We start from the raw sequence: 13910 nt of genomic DNA, 5'->3' as shown, positions 1-13910 counted from the left end.
CCTTTCCCCCAAGATTGGGTATGTCCTGGGCTGTCAAATTCCGGGATAATTCTAATCCCCCGTAACCGAGCATACTCTATCACCATACGGACGTCAGTGGGAGTGTAAACATGATTGTATGAATAGGCCCCCTGTGAAAATGTCCACACATGTAGTTCTTTTACAATGTGATGCCAAGAATATGCCAATTAAACTTGACCGTGTCGTGTTATAGCACCCAAGGACTACTGGCAATGTAGTCTAGCTTTTCAGCAGATTCAGTGTCCCCATCTGGGGGATAAGCCTGCACCTTTGCCGATGCAGTCTGAAATAAAGTTGTAGCTGCTATTGGCCTCGGTGTGGTATTGTTCCAAGGCTGGATAATGTTGTACAAAGGCCTGGGTGACAACTGGTTCAAAACAGTAGCCCATGCCAGTATATTATATAAAGCAGACTGAGAAAACAAAGCAAGAACGGGAATCACCAAGACTATTTGGGTTATTTAACCTGAACTGTTGGCCCCTGGTGGGAAATAGGATGCTGGATTAGGTGGGCCTTCAATCTGATGTTAAAGGGCTCCACTTATGTCCTTAATATCTAGGAGGAGGTACCAATCATGAGGAAAGCAGCTAGGTGACTATTTCCCAAAGGAAATGAATCTTAAAAATCAGCAGCCCATTACAGTGGTGTTCTTGGAGGCAGGCTGCAAAGTGCTGAGCTGCTAGGGAGCCAGAGGCAGTGATCTGACTCCAACAGACTTAACATGGTTGCCTCTCAGAAAGGTGAACCTTCTGTGCTGAGAACTTTCTCATTTTTCCACTGAGTGGGAGCCCGTGGCCCTCCAGAAGCTGTTGAGAGTACAACTCCTTTCATCCCTGAGCACTGATAATGCTGGGAAGGACTGATTGGGTTTGGAGCCCAAAGATATCCAGGGAGCCATAGGTTCCTCTTCCTTGTATTGTGGCTTTTAAACAGCAACTAATACAACATAATAGACTCATGCTTGGAAAAGGCACTTTATTTTTTTTAAAAAAAATAATTTTATGGGGCACTAAATTTTCAGAATGTTCTACTACGGGACTATTTACTTACCTGGCGACTCAGTTCAGGAAAAGTGATACTTTGATAAGGAAAGGAAGGGTCATCTACAATGTGCCAATGCAGGACATTGAACTTGTTGAATGCCATGGCATCCTAAGAGGGGAAAAAGATGGTGTTTCAGTTAGGTAACCTGAGTGGAGAGGCTAGTAGTTTTTAAAGAGGGATTTTTACACAGCACTTAGCAAAGTCTCCCCGCCCCCAGTAATTGTGTTCTTCAGTGCCATAAATTAGGGCTGCCATACTTCTGAACAATACTGGGATTTCAAAGGACGTCCTGTCGGCTGTTTATCCTGGATCTTCAGGAAGTAAACCAAGAAATCGTGGCTTCTTTTTTTTGGCATTTTCATAAAATAAAAAGTCAACTGCTTTGGTGTCTTAAAAAAGCTCAAAAGCTTTCGTTTTTTCCTAAAAAGCTCAACAACTTTTGGGGCGTCCTGATTTTTTACTTTTTGAAATATGGCAACCCTACATAAATCAGAGTACAGTGACCTTACTATTTTTTCTCCAACACCTACATTATTCTGAAACACCATAATGAAGTGAAGCCTTTACCCCCAATCCTAAATAAAGGTACATTAAATCTGCTGTTAAGGAAGTGTCACTGCAATGCTCTTTGTTCCTCACCATCCATGGTTCCATTACTAAGCAGCTAGTAAAGAAGAAGATTGTAATTGCCTGGCAGTAATATAGTTGCTGCCGACACGGGTGGCGCTGTGGTCTAAACCACAGAGCCTAGGGCTTGCTGATCAGAAGGTTGGTGGTTTGAATCCCCATGATGGGGTGAGCTCCCGTTGTTCAGTCCCAGCTCTTGCCAAGCTAGCAGTTTGAAAGCACATCAAGTACAAGTAGATAAATAGGTACCACTCTGGCGGGAAGGTAAACGGTGTTTCCGTGCGCTGCTCTGGTTCGCCAGAAGCAGCTTAGTCATGCTGGCCACATGACCCGGAAGCTGTCTGTAGACAAACGCCGGTTCCCTCGGCCTATAGAGCGAGATGAGCACCGCAACCCCAGAGTTGTCCGCAACTGGACCTAATTATCAGGGGTACCTTTACCTTTAATATAGTTGCTAAAGCAACCATTCAAGGTCCTTTCCAGATACTGTGGCAGGCTGAGGTGGGAGTGCACAGCCATTAACTAGCCACCCAGACATTTAGAGTAAGCACTTCCCGTTTCCGAGCACTGAGTAAAACCCAGGTGGTTGAAATAGCTATCCTTGACCCAGAAAAGACAAATATGCTGAACTGAAAGGAAGCCCCGCTCAGAAGGTGCCTGTGCCTTGATTTTCCGTGATTTCCTCAGTCTCCTGCACCATTTCCCACCCCATTCAGTCTTTGGGGGTGGTGGTGGTTAGGGATGAGACTCAACGGCTGTCAAGGAGAGAAGGGGCGTGTGAACTTCCATGGGTGGATTCAATTCAAACAATGGACTGAAAGTAGTACTACTTCGGAGTCAGCAACAAGGAACACAGCCATTCTCCCACCTGGCTGATTTTTGCCACCAATTACGAAACTTGGTTGATGTTTTTGCTTCCCAGAATTCCCGAGCAACACCAAGTACAAGGCTATTAGTATCATGTATTTCAAGTGATTTGAACTTTAATCCTTTTCTTGGTAAGGGAACAGGTGGTTTCATTTAAACTTGCCACAGTAGCGGAAGACAGGCGGGGGGGGGGAACTGTTGAGATTCATTCCCTGTCCTGCAGTCATAGGACTATTGTTTATCATATGACTGTATGTGTTTTGTTCCCACAGAGCGGATGTGACGTAGACAGTAGAGTGGAACTGTTGTTTCTTTTGTTCTCTCTTCACTGCCTGCTATGCTGGAGAGGCAGCCATGCTAAACAGCTCTGAATGTCTGAGCTGGGCAAACAGAGAAAGACTCTGCATTTTGCCACAATAAAATAGTTTAACCTTATCCAATGGCTTACCTGTGTGTGTTGTTTTTCAAGCTGAGAGCAACCGCAGATATTTGCACCCCCGGACTCAATAGTAGCCGGGGCATGTGTGCACGAGGCTTTGTCCTAGCTCTGAGGCAGTCTCACAACTGCCCCGGGCGACAAATGCTAACAAGAACATGCTGATTGCCAACTTACCAAAGTCATTAGGATAGTTTTCAAAGGCAGAAAATGCCTTGAGCTATCAATCAAGATCCCTCGATGAGCAAATCTTGGGAAGTCAGTAATGTCAGATTCATTGACAAATAGCTATTAAAATATAAGAGAGGAAGAGAAGGTTCAACAGGTTTCCAAATTAATTTTTGTGATATGATACTGTAGCAGCGGCTCCCAAACTTTTTTCAGCAAGGACAACTTGAAAACTATTGATTTTTCTGCCTGTGGCAGCAACTGTAATTCACTGTGCTAGGTGCTGTATGGTTTTTAATAGTATTTTTATTGCTTTTTATTGTATTTTATTGTATTCCATATAATTCAAAGTGCAATACATTAAGAAAAATGTAAGGAATAAGAGATGCAATTAGAATTCGAAATGAAAATGGGCTAATACCCAGAATATGACATTGGAACCCCAGTTCTATGGTCTGACATGCAAATGTAGCCATGCAGTCAGCTATTGGTCAAAACAGGCAAGTGAGTTAAACATGAGGCAACCTTTGACGCAGAGCAGCCTGAAAAATTTAATAATACATGCAACACATGGGCGACACACAATAATCTCCAAGTCGATTATACATTATTCATCATACATTATTCATCAAGCTTCTGAGAAAAATATAAAGCCTTATGCAAAAGCCAGAGAGACTTACAAACTAACAAATCTGAAAACAAACTGTTGGTATCTGAAAACAAATCTGAAAACAAACTGTTGATATCTAACTCCAATGAGCTTTTCAAATGTTTGACTGTTTTCCAGATGTTTAGCTCAGTCTTTTGATTTCCTTTAGATAAGTTCATAAAGAGACCAACAAAGGTAAGTTCAATGTTATTCTCAATACAGTGGTACCTCTACTTACGAATTTAATGCGTTCCGAACGCACATTCGTAAGTCGAGAAAAAATTTGTAAGTCGGATCCCATAGGACTGCATTGGGAGAAAAAATCGTAAGTGGAAGCAACCCTATCTAAAAATTCGTAAGTGGAAAAAATCCTATCTAAACCGCATCCAAGATGGCGGACGGAGCTCCGTTCGTAAGTAGAAACATTCGTAAGTAGAGTTATTCGTAAGTCGATGTACCACTGTACCGTGAGGTGCTGATGACGTTGTTAAATTTCTGGGCTTCTTCAGTGGTTCTCAAAGTTTAGATACATATATTGATATTCAATTTCATGAAGAATACTATTTCTTGGGTTAAGCTGAAGAACTAAATTTGCTTCAAGAAACACCAAAGAAGCCCAGAAAATATCATGGGAGTGAGTTATCTGCAAACCCCAGTCAAAGGGCCCCATTGGGGGCAAACAGCGGTATCCTAAACAGGACTGCCAGGGCGAAACAGGTGGAAAACGCCAGCACCCTGTCTCTTCATTTACACCTTCTTTAACATCTGTTTACAACGTCGTCATCACCTCACGGTATTGAGAATAACATCGAACTTACCTTTGTTGATATCTTTATGAACTTATCTAAAGGAAATCAAAAGACTGAGCTAAACATCTGGAAAACAGTCAAACATTTGAAAAGCTCATTGGAATTAGATATCAACAGTTTGTTTTCAAATTTGTTAGTTTGTAAGTCTCTGTGGCTTTTGCATAAGGCTTTATATTTTTTCTCAGAAGCTTGATGAATAATGTATGATGAATAATGTATAATTGACTTGGAGATTATTGTGTGTCGCCCATGTATTATACGGTTATCTGTATCAGCAGCACAGGTAGAATTTTCTTAGTGAAAAATTTAATAAGCAGTTGCTGAAGTCCAAACTTGGGGAAAACTCCAAATTAGCCCACTGTACCATGAAGAGAAATACTCACACTTCCATAGTCGTCTTCATTTACTAACTGACTGAATGTTTCTAAACCTGGAAGTCAAAAGAGATTGAACTGTAATCCATAATTGGCAAAGTAAAACGGATGTCATCCAACAGCTACTTTGGATGTTCCAAGGAAGTGCCAAGAAGCAGAGAGCACAAATGACTAGCACTTTTTTCTAACTTAGCTTCTAGGCTGGGCCTTCCAAGGGTTGGCCAGTGGGAGAAGATAAACATTCTGTTTGCTTTTCTTATTCTGGGACAGAATGTTTATCTCCATTGCCTCCTGTATCAGGAATAGTATGAACAGCAGTTGCTGGGAATCAAGAGTGGGGAAGAGTGTTGTTCAGGCATTCAGGTCCTGCCTGTGGCCTTCCCAGAGGTTTCTGGTTGTACACTGTGTGAACAGAATGCTGAAGTAGAAAGGCCTTTGGTCTGATCCAGCATGGCTCTTACCTCCCTGCAAGGAATATGCACTTGTCTCTACACAGGACAAAGTCCAAAAGTTTAAGTCTCCCAACTTGCTTCCTTTTTCACCACTTTTTAAACGCTTGGAGAAGCTCCACCCTTTTTTTGTTTTGTTTTGAGTCATAAAGATGAGATGATGGCCACCACTGATTAAATATCTCTAACACACAAACCACTTGTGGTTGATTTACACAAGAAAATTTGGGGCTCCTATTCCAACCAAGACAGAGATTGTGTTCCCCCAGATTACAACAGACACCACTGCAAAACAGGTCATGTCATTCCCGCTTCAGCTTAGGGGGGTGCCAAGGAGAATTCTTCAGCTTAGGGGGGCGCCAAGGAGAATGCCCTTTCCTGGGCCAACACCATCACCTCTGAAGGTGATGGAAACATGAAGGGAGCCCCCTCTGTTGAGAGGGCCTGATGGAAGGAGAAGACCTTTCATTACTCACCTCTCAATGCTCCCCAAACTTTGTCTGCCTTCAGCACAGCTGTAGGTCCTGATACCTGGAGCTGATCTTTAAGAGAGAAAATGACAATTAATTATGAGTTTTAGTAATGAAAATATTGGTTTACTTATAAAGACAACCAATTATAAGAATTTGGGAGCAGTCCTGCACAAAAGCTGCTTGTATACAAATGAAGTCAGGGGGACTTAAGCAGTCTCTGGCTTGGAACTAAAAATACATTCACGTAAGGAAAGTCTGCCATCCTCTGCTTCCTCTTCAGCAACCATCTTGTTATTCAAGAGGGGCCCCTCCCCTCCAGAGAATGTGGGATGGCATGTGGGAAGTTGCAGGGAAAAGAGGGCATGGGAAATTTTTCTTTCATTAACTTCTGCAAGTGAATTTGCACCAGGATCTAAGCCAGGCATCCCCAAACTGCGGCCCTCCAGATGTTTTGGCCTACAACTCCCATGATCCCTAGCTAACAGGACCAGTGGCCAGGGATGATGGGAATTGTAGTCCAAAACATTTGGAGGGCTGAAGTTTGGGGATGCCTGATCTAAACCCAATCTCAGGCAACTTTCCTCTACCCACCCATCGTTCAAGAGGGCCCCCAAGTCTTCTAGAGAAGCTTTTGGGTGGCCAGTGTGGCAGGAACTCCCTAGGTTAGCTCATCTTAGGATCCAAACCTATGGGGGTGGATTGCAACACTGATAATAAGCTAGTCGTTTTAAGTCCCAGGTGCGTTTTTTAAAGTAAAGCTGACCATTGGCAATTAAGGAAAGGTGAAAATTAATTCCAGTTCACCTCTGGTCTTCATGTAACTATAAAAAGACTTGTAGGAATAAGGATTTCTCCAAGTCAGGTCTGCGTCACTTGTGGCCCCAACACAGCATCCCGAGCCACATACTTCAGCCACCTGAATGCCACTAACAACTCCTCTGTTTCTGCAGTAACAGCAGCAAAAGCCCTGATAGGGCTACAAAAAGGGCTATGAAGTTGTGCAGGCCTACTCTGAGCAGTTCCTTAAAAACAGCCACACTGCTGAACAAAAATGCAAGAGGAAGTGTGCCGTTATTTTAGAAGTCACTTCTTTCCCGTGTCAGAGAGAAGCATGCACCATCACTCTTGGCTGCCTAAGTGTCTTGACAAAGCATGCTTCTCAATTAAAATAAGCCAAACACCATTTCATCTGCACAGCCAGCGATCTTTTAAAACAAGTTGGGAACCTTATTCAGCTTGAGGGCTACATTCTCTTCTGGGGGCAGCATGCCAGAGGTGGGTAGGGCCAGAGGCAAAAGTAGGTGCAGAAATGGTTGTTGTTACCCTGCCCATCTGACTAGGTTGCCCCAGCCACTCTGGGTGGCTTCGGACAGAATATAAAAACACAACAATGACTGGCCCAAATCCACTCAGTGAACTTCATGCCTGCGTGGGGATTTGAACCCTTGTCTCCCAGGTCCTAGTCTGACCCCCTAACCATGACACGACACTGGCTCCTTAGAAGAAGAGTTTGGATTTGAAGGAGTCTCAAAGTAGCTAACAATCTCCTTTCCCTTCCTCCCCCACAACAAACACTCTGTGAGGTGAGTGGGGCTGAAAGACTTCAGAGATGTGTGACTAGCCCAAGGTCACCCAGCAGCTGCATGTGGAGGAGCAGGGAATCGAACCCGGTTCACCAGATTACAAGTCTACCGCTCTTAACCACTACACCACACTGGCTCTCAGTGTAACTGAGAGCTAAGTAACTGGTTCCATCGGTGCAAGGATTTCTCTTTGCGCAACGGAACGTTTTCCACCTCTCCTCCACCAACGTCCCCCCTTAATCTGTTCTGGAGCAGATTTGGGGAGAGGAGGCAAGAAAGTCCTATTGCACTCGTGCTAATCCTTGCACGCACAACTGTTTGGTTCAATTCCACCCTTCCTGCTCCAAAGCTCAGCACATCAGGAGAAGACAATCCCTGCTGCTGCTGCCCCGGTCCTTCATGCCACCCTGTAATCCCTCAATTTACATGGGAGCGATGTATTGGGGATCGTGCCTAAAGCCAAATTGCATATAGTCCAAACACACTGGGTGCAATGGTGGGTGGGATTGCCAAAGTCTTTCCCCCAGGTGGAAAATGGTCCTGTATACCTGAAGGAGCGTCTCCACCCCCCATCATTCAGCCTGGACACTGAGATCCAGCGCCGAGGGCCTTCTGGCAGTTCCCTCATTGCGAGAAGTGAGGTTACAGGAAATCAGACAGAGGGCCTTCTCGGTAGTGGCACCCGCCCTGTGGAACGCCCTTCCATCAGATGTCAAGGAAATAAGCAGCTATCCTATTTTTAAAAGACATCTGAAGGCAGCCCTGTTTAGGGAAGTTTTTAATATTTAATGCTGTCTTGTTTTAATATTCGACTGGGAGCCGCCCAGAGTGGCTGGGGAGACTCAGCCAGATGGGCGGGGTACAAATAATTAATTATTATTATTATTATTTTTCTATATTTTTTAAACTGCCATGGGCGTAAAGCTGAATGCACACACGGGGCAGGGAGAAGCAGCCCAAGTCTCCAAAAAATGACTGGGGAGGGGGAATGTCTTGTATCCTACTAGGCTCTGGAGCAGGGAAAAGCAGCACAACTTTCTTGCGCTACCTCTGTCTGCTTCAAAACCCTGGGTGAGGACATGAGGTTCCCCTTCCAATGCCCTCCCCCGAGACTGATAGTAACCACAAACAACATTAGATGACTAAGCCAAGGAAAAGGAGAACTGAAATGAGAAGTAGAGCCTTCTAAGAAAGCTGCCCCTGGCTTCATGTATTTCTGCTCTCAGCAGCTCCAGGCAACAGAAAGCCAGTAATTCTGACACCCTGTTGATTTCAATGGCATTTCTGTGACAAACTTTCTTTGGATCAGGGTCATCATCATATATATCCAGTAGGCACAGCATACCTACAAATATTCTGTAATATTTACAAACAGTTTCTCCCTGTTCCCATCTGCCCAGTACAGTCGTCCTCAAAATATGCCCCATTTCTGTGAACACAGGAAAACTAGGAAAATGTAAACAAGCACCTTCAGAACTTGCAAGACACTCCTCCTATATTTAAATCAGTAGAATCGTCACTATTTATCCAAAATCTGGAAATCAAGACTGTCTCATTATCTCATAGCAACCATCACTATAACACAAAGCAATTTTTTTAAAAAAAATTAGCCCACTATTTGGATCATGTTCTCCAGGGAGCTTATGAAATAAAACATGCAACAGTTTCCATAAAGCAATGAACATAAAAACAAATGATATGCTTTTTACAAAACAAACAAACAAACCCACCCCAAGACAGCCCAATGCATATAATTGCCTCTATCTCCAAAACTTACTCAATTGTGTATTCTTATGCAATCAAAACAACACAAACCATTCAAGAGAAGGAAGCCTCATCAGGTCTGGATGAACCCGAAGGTTTGCAGAATTACAAAAGATGTTTAGCTCAAACCCTCAGCAGGGATCCAGCCTAATGAGGATGGAGTGTGTTCATTGACTATGGAATGCAAATTGTTCAGGGCAAAAGAAAGATTTTAAAAAGAAGGAATGGCTCAGGGCTGGAATACTGATTAGGAGTGTTCCATGCTAAAATATTATCTGGAGGCTCCACTTGTGTTCTTCTAAACCAGGGGTCCCCAGACTTACCGTGCGGCGGGCCGGAGGGCAGGGGAGTGCGCGCCCGTGTGCATGCGCACACGCACACGGGCGGGGGGAAAATCGCCGAAAATCGCTTATGCGCATGCGTATGGGCCTCCCCCGACCCGGAAGTGCACCAGAAATGACCTCTTCCGGGTCGGGAGAGGCCCATACGCATGCGCACAAAGGATTTTCGGCGATTTTTTGCCGATTTTTTAGATCGTCGCTGCGCCGCGCGCCGTGAGAGCGGGCGGCGGCAGCGGGCGGCGGGGGTCGTCACGGGCCGGATTGGAAGGCCGATTGGGCCGCATCCGGCCCGGGGGCCGTAGTTTGGGGACCCCTGTTCTAAACTTCCAGTTACACAGGTGTACTCAGTTTCAATTGATGAGGAAGAAGCAGCGATGTGGCTGGGTATATATTGAATTACTCCATAAAGCAGCAGCAAGTGTCAGGCATTTGTCCCTGATTTTCCAGAATGCAAGTATCCACACCCATAATTTAGAACCCAACCAATCTTGGTTGCTGGGGAAAAATGCATGAAAATTATGAATACAGTACAGATATTAATACCAGTGAGACATATTCAAGACTTATTTTTAACTGAGTCAATCTATTTTCTTCAATTACTCACAGGATAAAAGTTCATTATTATAGCCAGCTGTGTGTGCTAGGGGAAAAAACCAGTGTCTATAAGCCAAACCAGTATAAGAAATAAGATGATCTAGTGTGGGAAACCTATAGTCTCTCAGATGTTATTGGACTTCAACCCCATCAGTCCCAGTTAGCATGGTCAAGAAGGGTAATGGGAATTGGAGCAGGGGGCCCAGTAATATCTGGAAGGCCCCAGTTTCCCCACCCTGATCGATAGAAGGCTGTAATTAATCCACAGCTAGAACGGAAGAAGGCGCTACACACATTCACACCATCAGATACTTACAATATTCATCAGATGTGATGCTGGGAAATTTATCACATTCAGAATCTTCTGAAGTAATAATGACCTGAAGCGAAGATAGCTCCTTTTCCAAAAGAGGGTTCGTCTCATCATTCTGCCATTTGGAATACCCAAATATGTATTCATAGTACCTGGAAGTGAACCCAGAAAGATGTTATGCACAGCATAAATCTATATATTCCAACAAGATTTTTGTTAGAAGAGGCAGGTCTTTTGTTTGGGGGGGGGACTTAAGTTTGCTATGTATTTTTATTGATGGGGGGCAGTTGTCCCTCCCTGTCCCCCCTTGGATACACCCATGTATTCCAGTCTGACTACATTTCTTACAGACTGAGCTCCTATCAGGGTTGGCTAACCTGTCATCCTCCAAATGTTGCTGGATAGCAACTCCCATCATCCCTGATCACTGGCCATGTTGCCTGGCGCTGATGGGGTTTGGGAGTCCAGCAACATCTGGAAGGTACAAGATTAGCAATCCCTGGTTCACACCGGTAGAAATGCTTCTTTACACAGGCTTGCAGAAAGCACAAGTAGGATGAGTGCAGTTTTTAAACCCCATCTTGACTTCAAGTTGATAAGAGTGTGTGATTTGAGGGGTGGGCATGTTTTGCAAACTCATGTGTCAGTCAGTATAGCAGTATGTAGCAGATGAAAATATGCAAGGTGGTCTCACATATTTTGAAAGAATAACCCCTCTCCAGGATGGTTTAGACAAGTAGATTTTCAAGCTGCCTTCTGGACAATCCTGAAATTTTATCGGGAGTTTCACCAAGGTTATTGGAACATTAGAAGTAGCCTTCTTAAACAGAGTCAAATCATTCTTCTGCCTGGGCTCAGTGCTGTCACCCCATACGCAAGGCTGGACCCAGCATGAAGCTGGGTGAAAAGATTCAAAAGGGAAGAGAGCAAGTAAGGTTAACAAAAGAGAACCTGGTGGCTCACTGAAGAACAATGGATACCCCTGACACCAAATCTGTATAAGCTCTTTTTTCATTTTTGATGCTAGAAAGTAAAAAAATATTCTGTGCAACTCTACTGTTGAGAAAAGATCCTCCAACTATTCATATCAGATAGGAATAGCTCCACTCCCTCTTGCATCTGTTTTCATTTAAAGGGTGGTTCTCTCTCAACTTAAGGATAGCTGATTCCCCCCCTTATGTCAAGGTTTTTTGTGTCATTCTTTTATTATCTATTTGATTTCTATCCTGCCCTTCCTCCCCAAAGAGCTTAGGACTCAGTGAATAGATGGAAGACAGGCATGAATCCTGCCCCTTTATAAATTCTCCAGGCAAGGGAATTTGGAGCAGGTGCAAATTGTCATGGCAAAGTATTACAGGTGAGAGAGATCTGTTTCAGTCAGATTTCCCTTGCCTACATACACAACACTCAAAGGTACAGGAGCTCCACTCCCTCTTGCATCTGTTTTCATTTAAAGGGCGGTTCTCAACTTAATGGTAGCCGATTTTTTTTCTTATGTCAGGGTTTTTTGTGTCATTCTTTTATTATCTATTAGATTTCTATCCTGGCCTTCCTCCCAAAAGATCTTAGGACTGCAAACATCCAAGCAGCATAACAACACAATTTGAATAAATTTATATATAAATAACAGCAGTAAAACATTTAAAAATAATTTGAAAGCGTCACATTTCCTTACATCTAATAATTTTAAAATTGCCTTGGTGAACAGCAGCATTTTCAAATTGCTTCTGAATGTTAGTAATAAAAGAGATGTACGGACACATCTCACCACGGAAGGTAAGACCCAGAGAGCCTTACATCAGCTTCGGTTGGTGGCCCAGCTACACCCCTATCTGGACAGGGATAGCCTAACTACTGTTGTCTGTGCTCTGGTAACCTCAAGGTTACATTGCTGCAATGTATTATACGCAGGGCTGCCTTTGAAGACGGTCCTGAAACTTCAGCTAGTGCAGAATTCAGTGGCCCCGTTGCTCACTGGAGCAAGAGGGTTTGAGCATATTACACCGATCCTGGTCCGCCTCTTTCCACATGAACCTACCCTGACCCTGCCTGAGATCAACTTCTGAGGCCCTCCTTTGTGTGCCTCCTCCTCGAGAGGTCCAGAGGGTGGTAACAGGAGAACAGGCCTCCTCTGCAGTGGCTCCCTGTCTGTGGAATGCTCTCTCCCGGGGAAATTCGCCAGGTGCCTTCATTATACACCTTCAGTCGCCAGGCGAAAACGTTCCTTTTTAAGCTTTGGTTGATTTGATTGATATCTTATGCACTTTTAAAATGTTAGGGTTTGGGGGGGCAGGGGTTATTGGGTTGTTGTTTTTATTTTGATTATATATTTTGTGGTTTTACATTTTGATTCTGTTCTGTGAACCGCCCCGAGACCTCCAGGTATAGGGTGGTACTGTATATAAATTCAATAACAATAATTTAAAAGCTACACATTTAAAGCACACCACACACCTCATAAAAGAGACACAAGGGGTTGGTTAGAGAGTGCTCAGATCTGCAGCTCTATGCAAGCTACAATTCCCATGGTTTTTCTTTTTGTGGTAGGAGGAGGGAAGATGTATATGCTCTCAGATTTTACATGCCGCGGGAGAACAACAACAACAGCCCTTCCCGGGAGAAAGGCAAGAGAACAACAACTCGAGCGGGCACTTTGCAAGAGCTGCGGTATAGCAGGGCGGCTTGGGCTGCTGGGGGTACGAAGAGGCAGCCTTGCCCGAGTTGGAACCGAAAGCTCTCGCAGCTCACCTCCGGAACGCATCTTGCAGCAAGGAGCAGCTCGGCCCCGCCGAGGAGCCCGGGCCGTGGACGATCTGGAACCGCTTGGGCGCCAGCTGCAGCCGGGCTGCGGAGACGCGGAGCGAGCGGGGCAGCGGCCACAGGGAGACCGAGGAGGAAGCCGCGCTCGGCGGCCCCTGCGGCTTGTGCGCGGACGAGGAGGCAGCCAGCGCCGCGGAGACCCACAGCAGCACCGCCAGCAGCTCCATGGCTCCTGTGGCTGCCGGCAGCCGAGGTGCGCCGAGGTCTCCCAGCCGCCGCAGTCACCTGACGGACAGGGGGCCTGGCTCTCCCCGGCAACGCCCAGCGCCGAAGCCTTGCTCATCCTACTTACGCGCCCCGAGGAGGAAGTCCCCCGCCCCGCCCCCAAGAGTTGCTGCTCGAGAGGAAGAAGCAGGCAGAGTTAGAACTCAGAGCCCGGGCGACTCCTCCTGGGGTCAGGGAAAGGGGCTTCCCCCCCCCCGGGCCGCCTCCCAGCCAGCCTAGTTCCCAGGCTAAGTAAAGGCGAACGCTCGAGAAGGGCGGATTACAAAACAATGGCAGCTCTGTTCTCTCCCACCCGCGCCGCTCCCCCGTTGGCCTTAGCAGCACTGAGGCGTGGGGACGAGGCTTTTGGAGAT

General features: G+C 45.3%; 1 protein-coding gene across 1 annotated transcript in view; it reads right to left on the bottom strand.

Annotated features, from left to right (window-relative positions):
- HEXB (hexosaminidase subunit beta) overlaps nucleotides 1–13910 on the bottom strand; it is a 20944-nt gene extending 7034 nt beyond the window's left edge. Inside the window, exons 1-7 of the mRNA XM_035099823.3 lie at nucleotides 13261–13910; nucleotides 10516–10664; nucleotides 5921–5986; nucleotides 5005–5051; nucleotides 3173–3283; nucleotides 1072–1173; nucleotides 2–131 (exon numbers count right to left, since the gene is read on the bottom strand). Of these exons, the coding sequence (XP_034955714.3) occupies nucleotides 2–131; nucleotides 1072–1173; nucleotides 3173–3283; nucleotides 5005–5051; nucleotides 5921–5986; nucleotides 10516–10664; nucleotides 13261–13499 (844 nt within the window). The 5' untranslated portion in view covers nucleotides 13500–13910. The remainder of the gene's footprint in view (nucleotide 1; nucleotides 132–1071; nucleotides 1174–3172; nucleotides 3284–5004; nucleotides 5052–5920; nucleotides 5987–10515; nucleotides 10665–13260) is intronic.

The sequence above is a fragment of the Zootoca vivipara genome, chromosome 10, assembly GCF_965207765.1.
Source record: "Zootoca vivipara chromosome 10, rZooViv2.hap1.1, whole genome shotgun sequence".
Classification (NCBI taxonomy): domain Eukaryota; kingdom Metazoa; phylum Chordata; class Lepidosauria; order Squamata; family Lacertidae; genus Zootoca; species Zootoca vivipara.
This window is presented reverse-complemented; position numbering and strand designations above follow the sequence as displayed.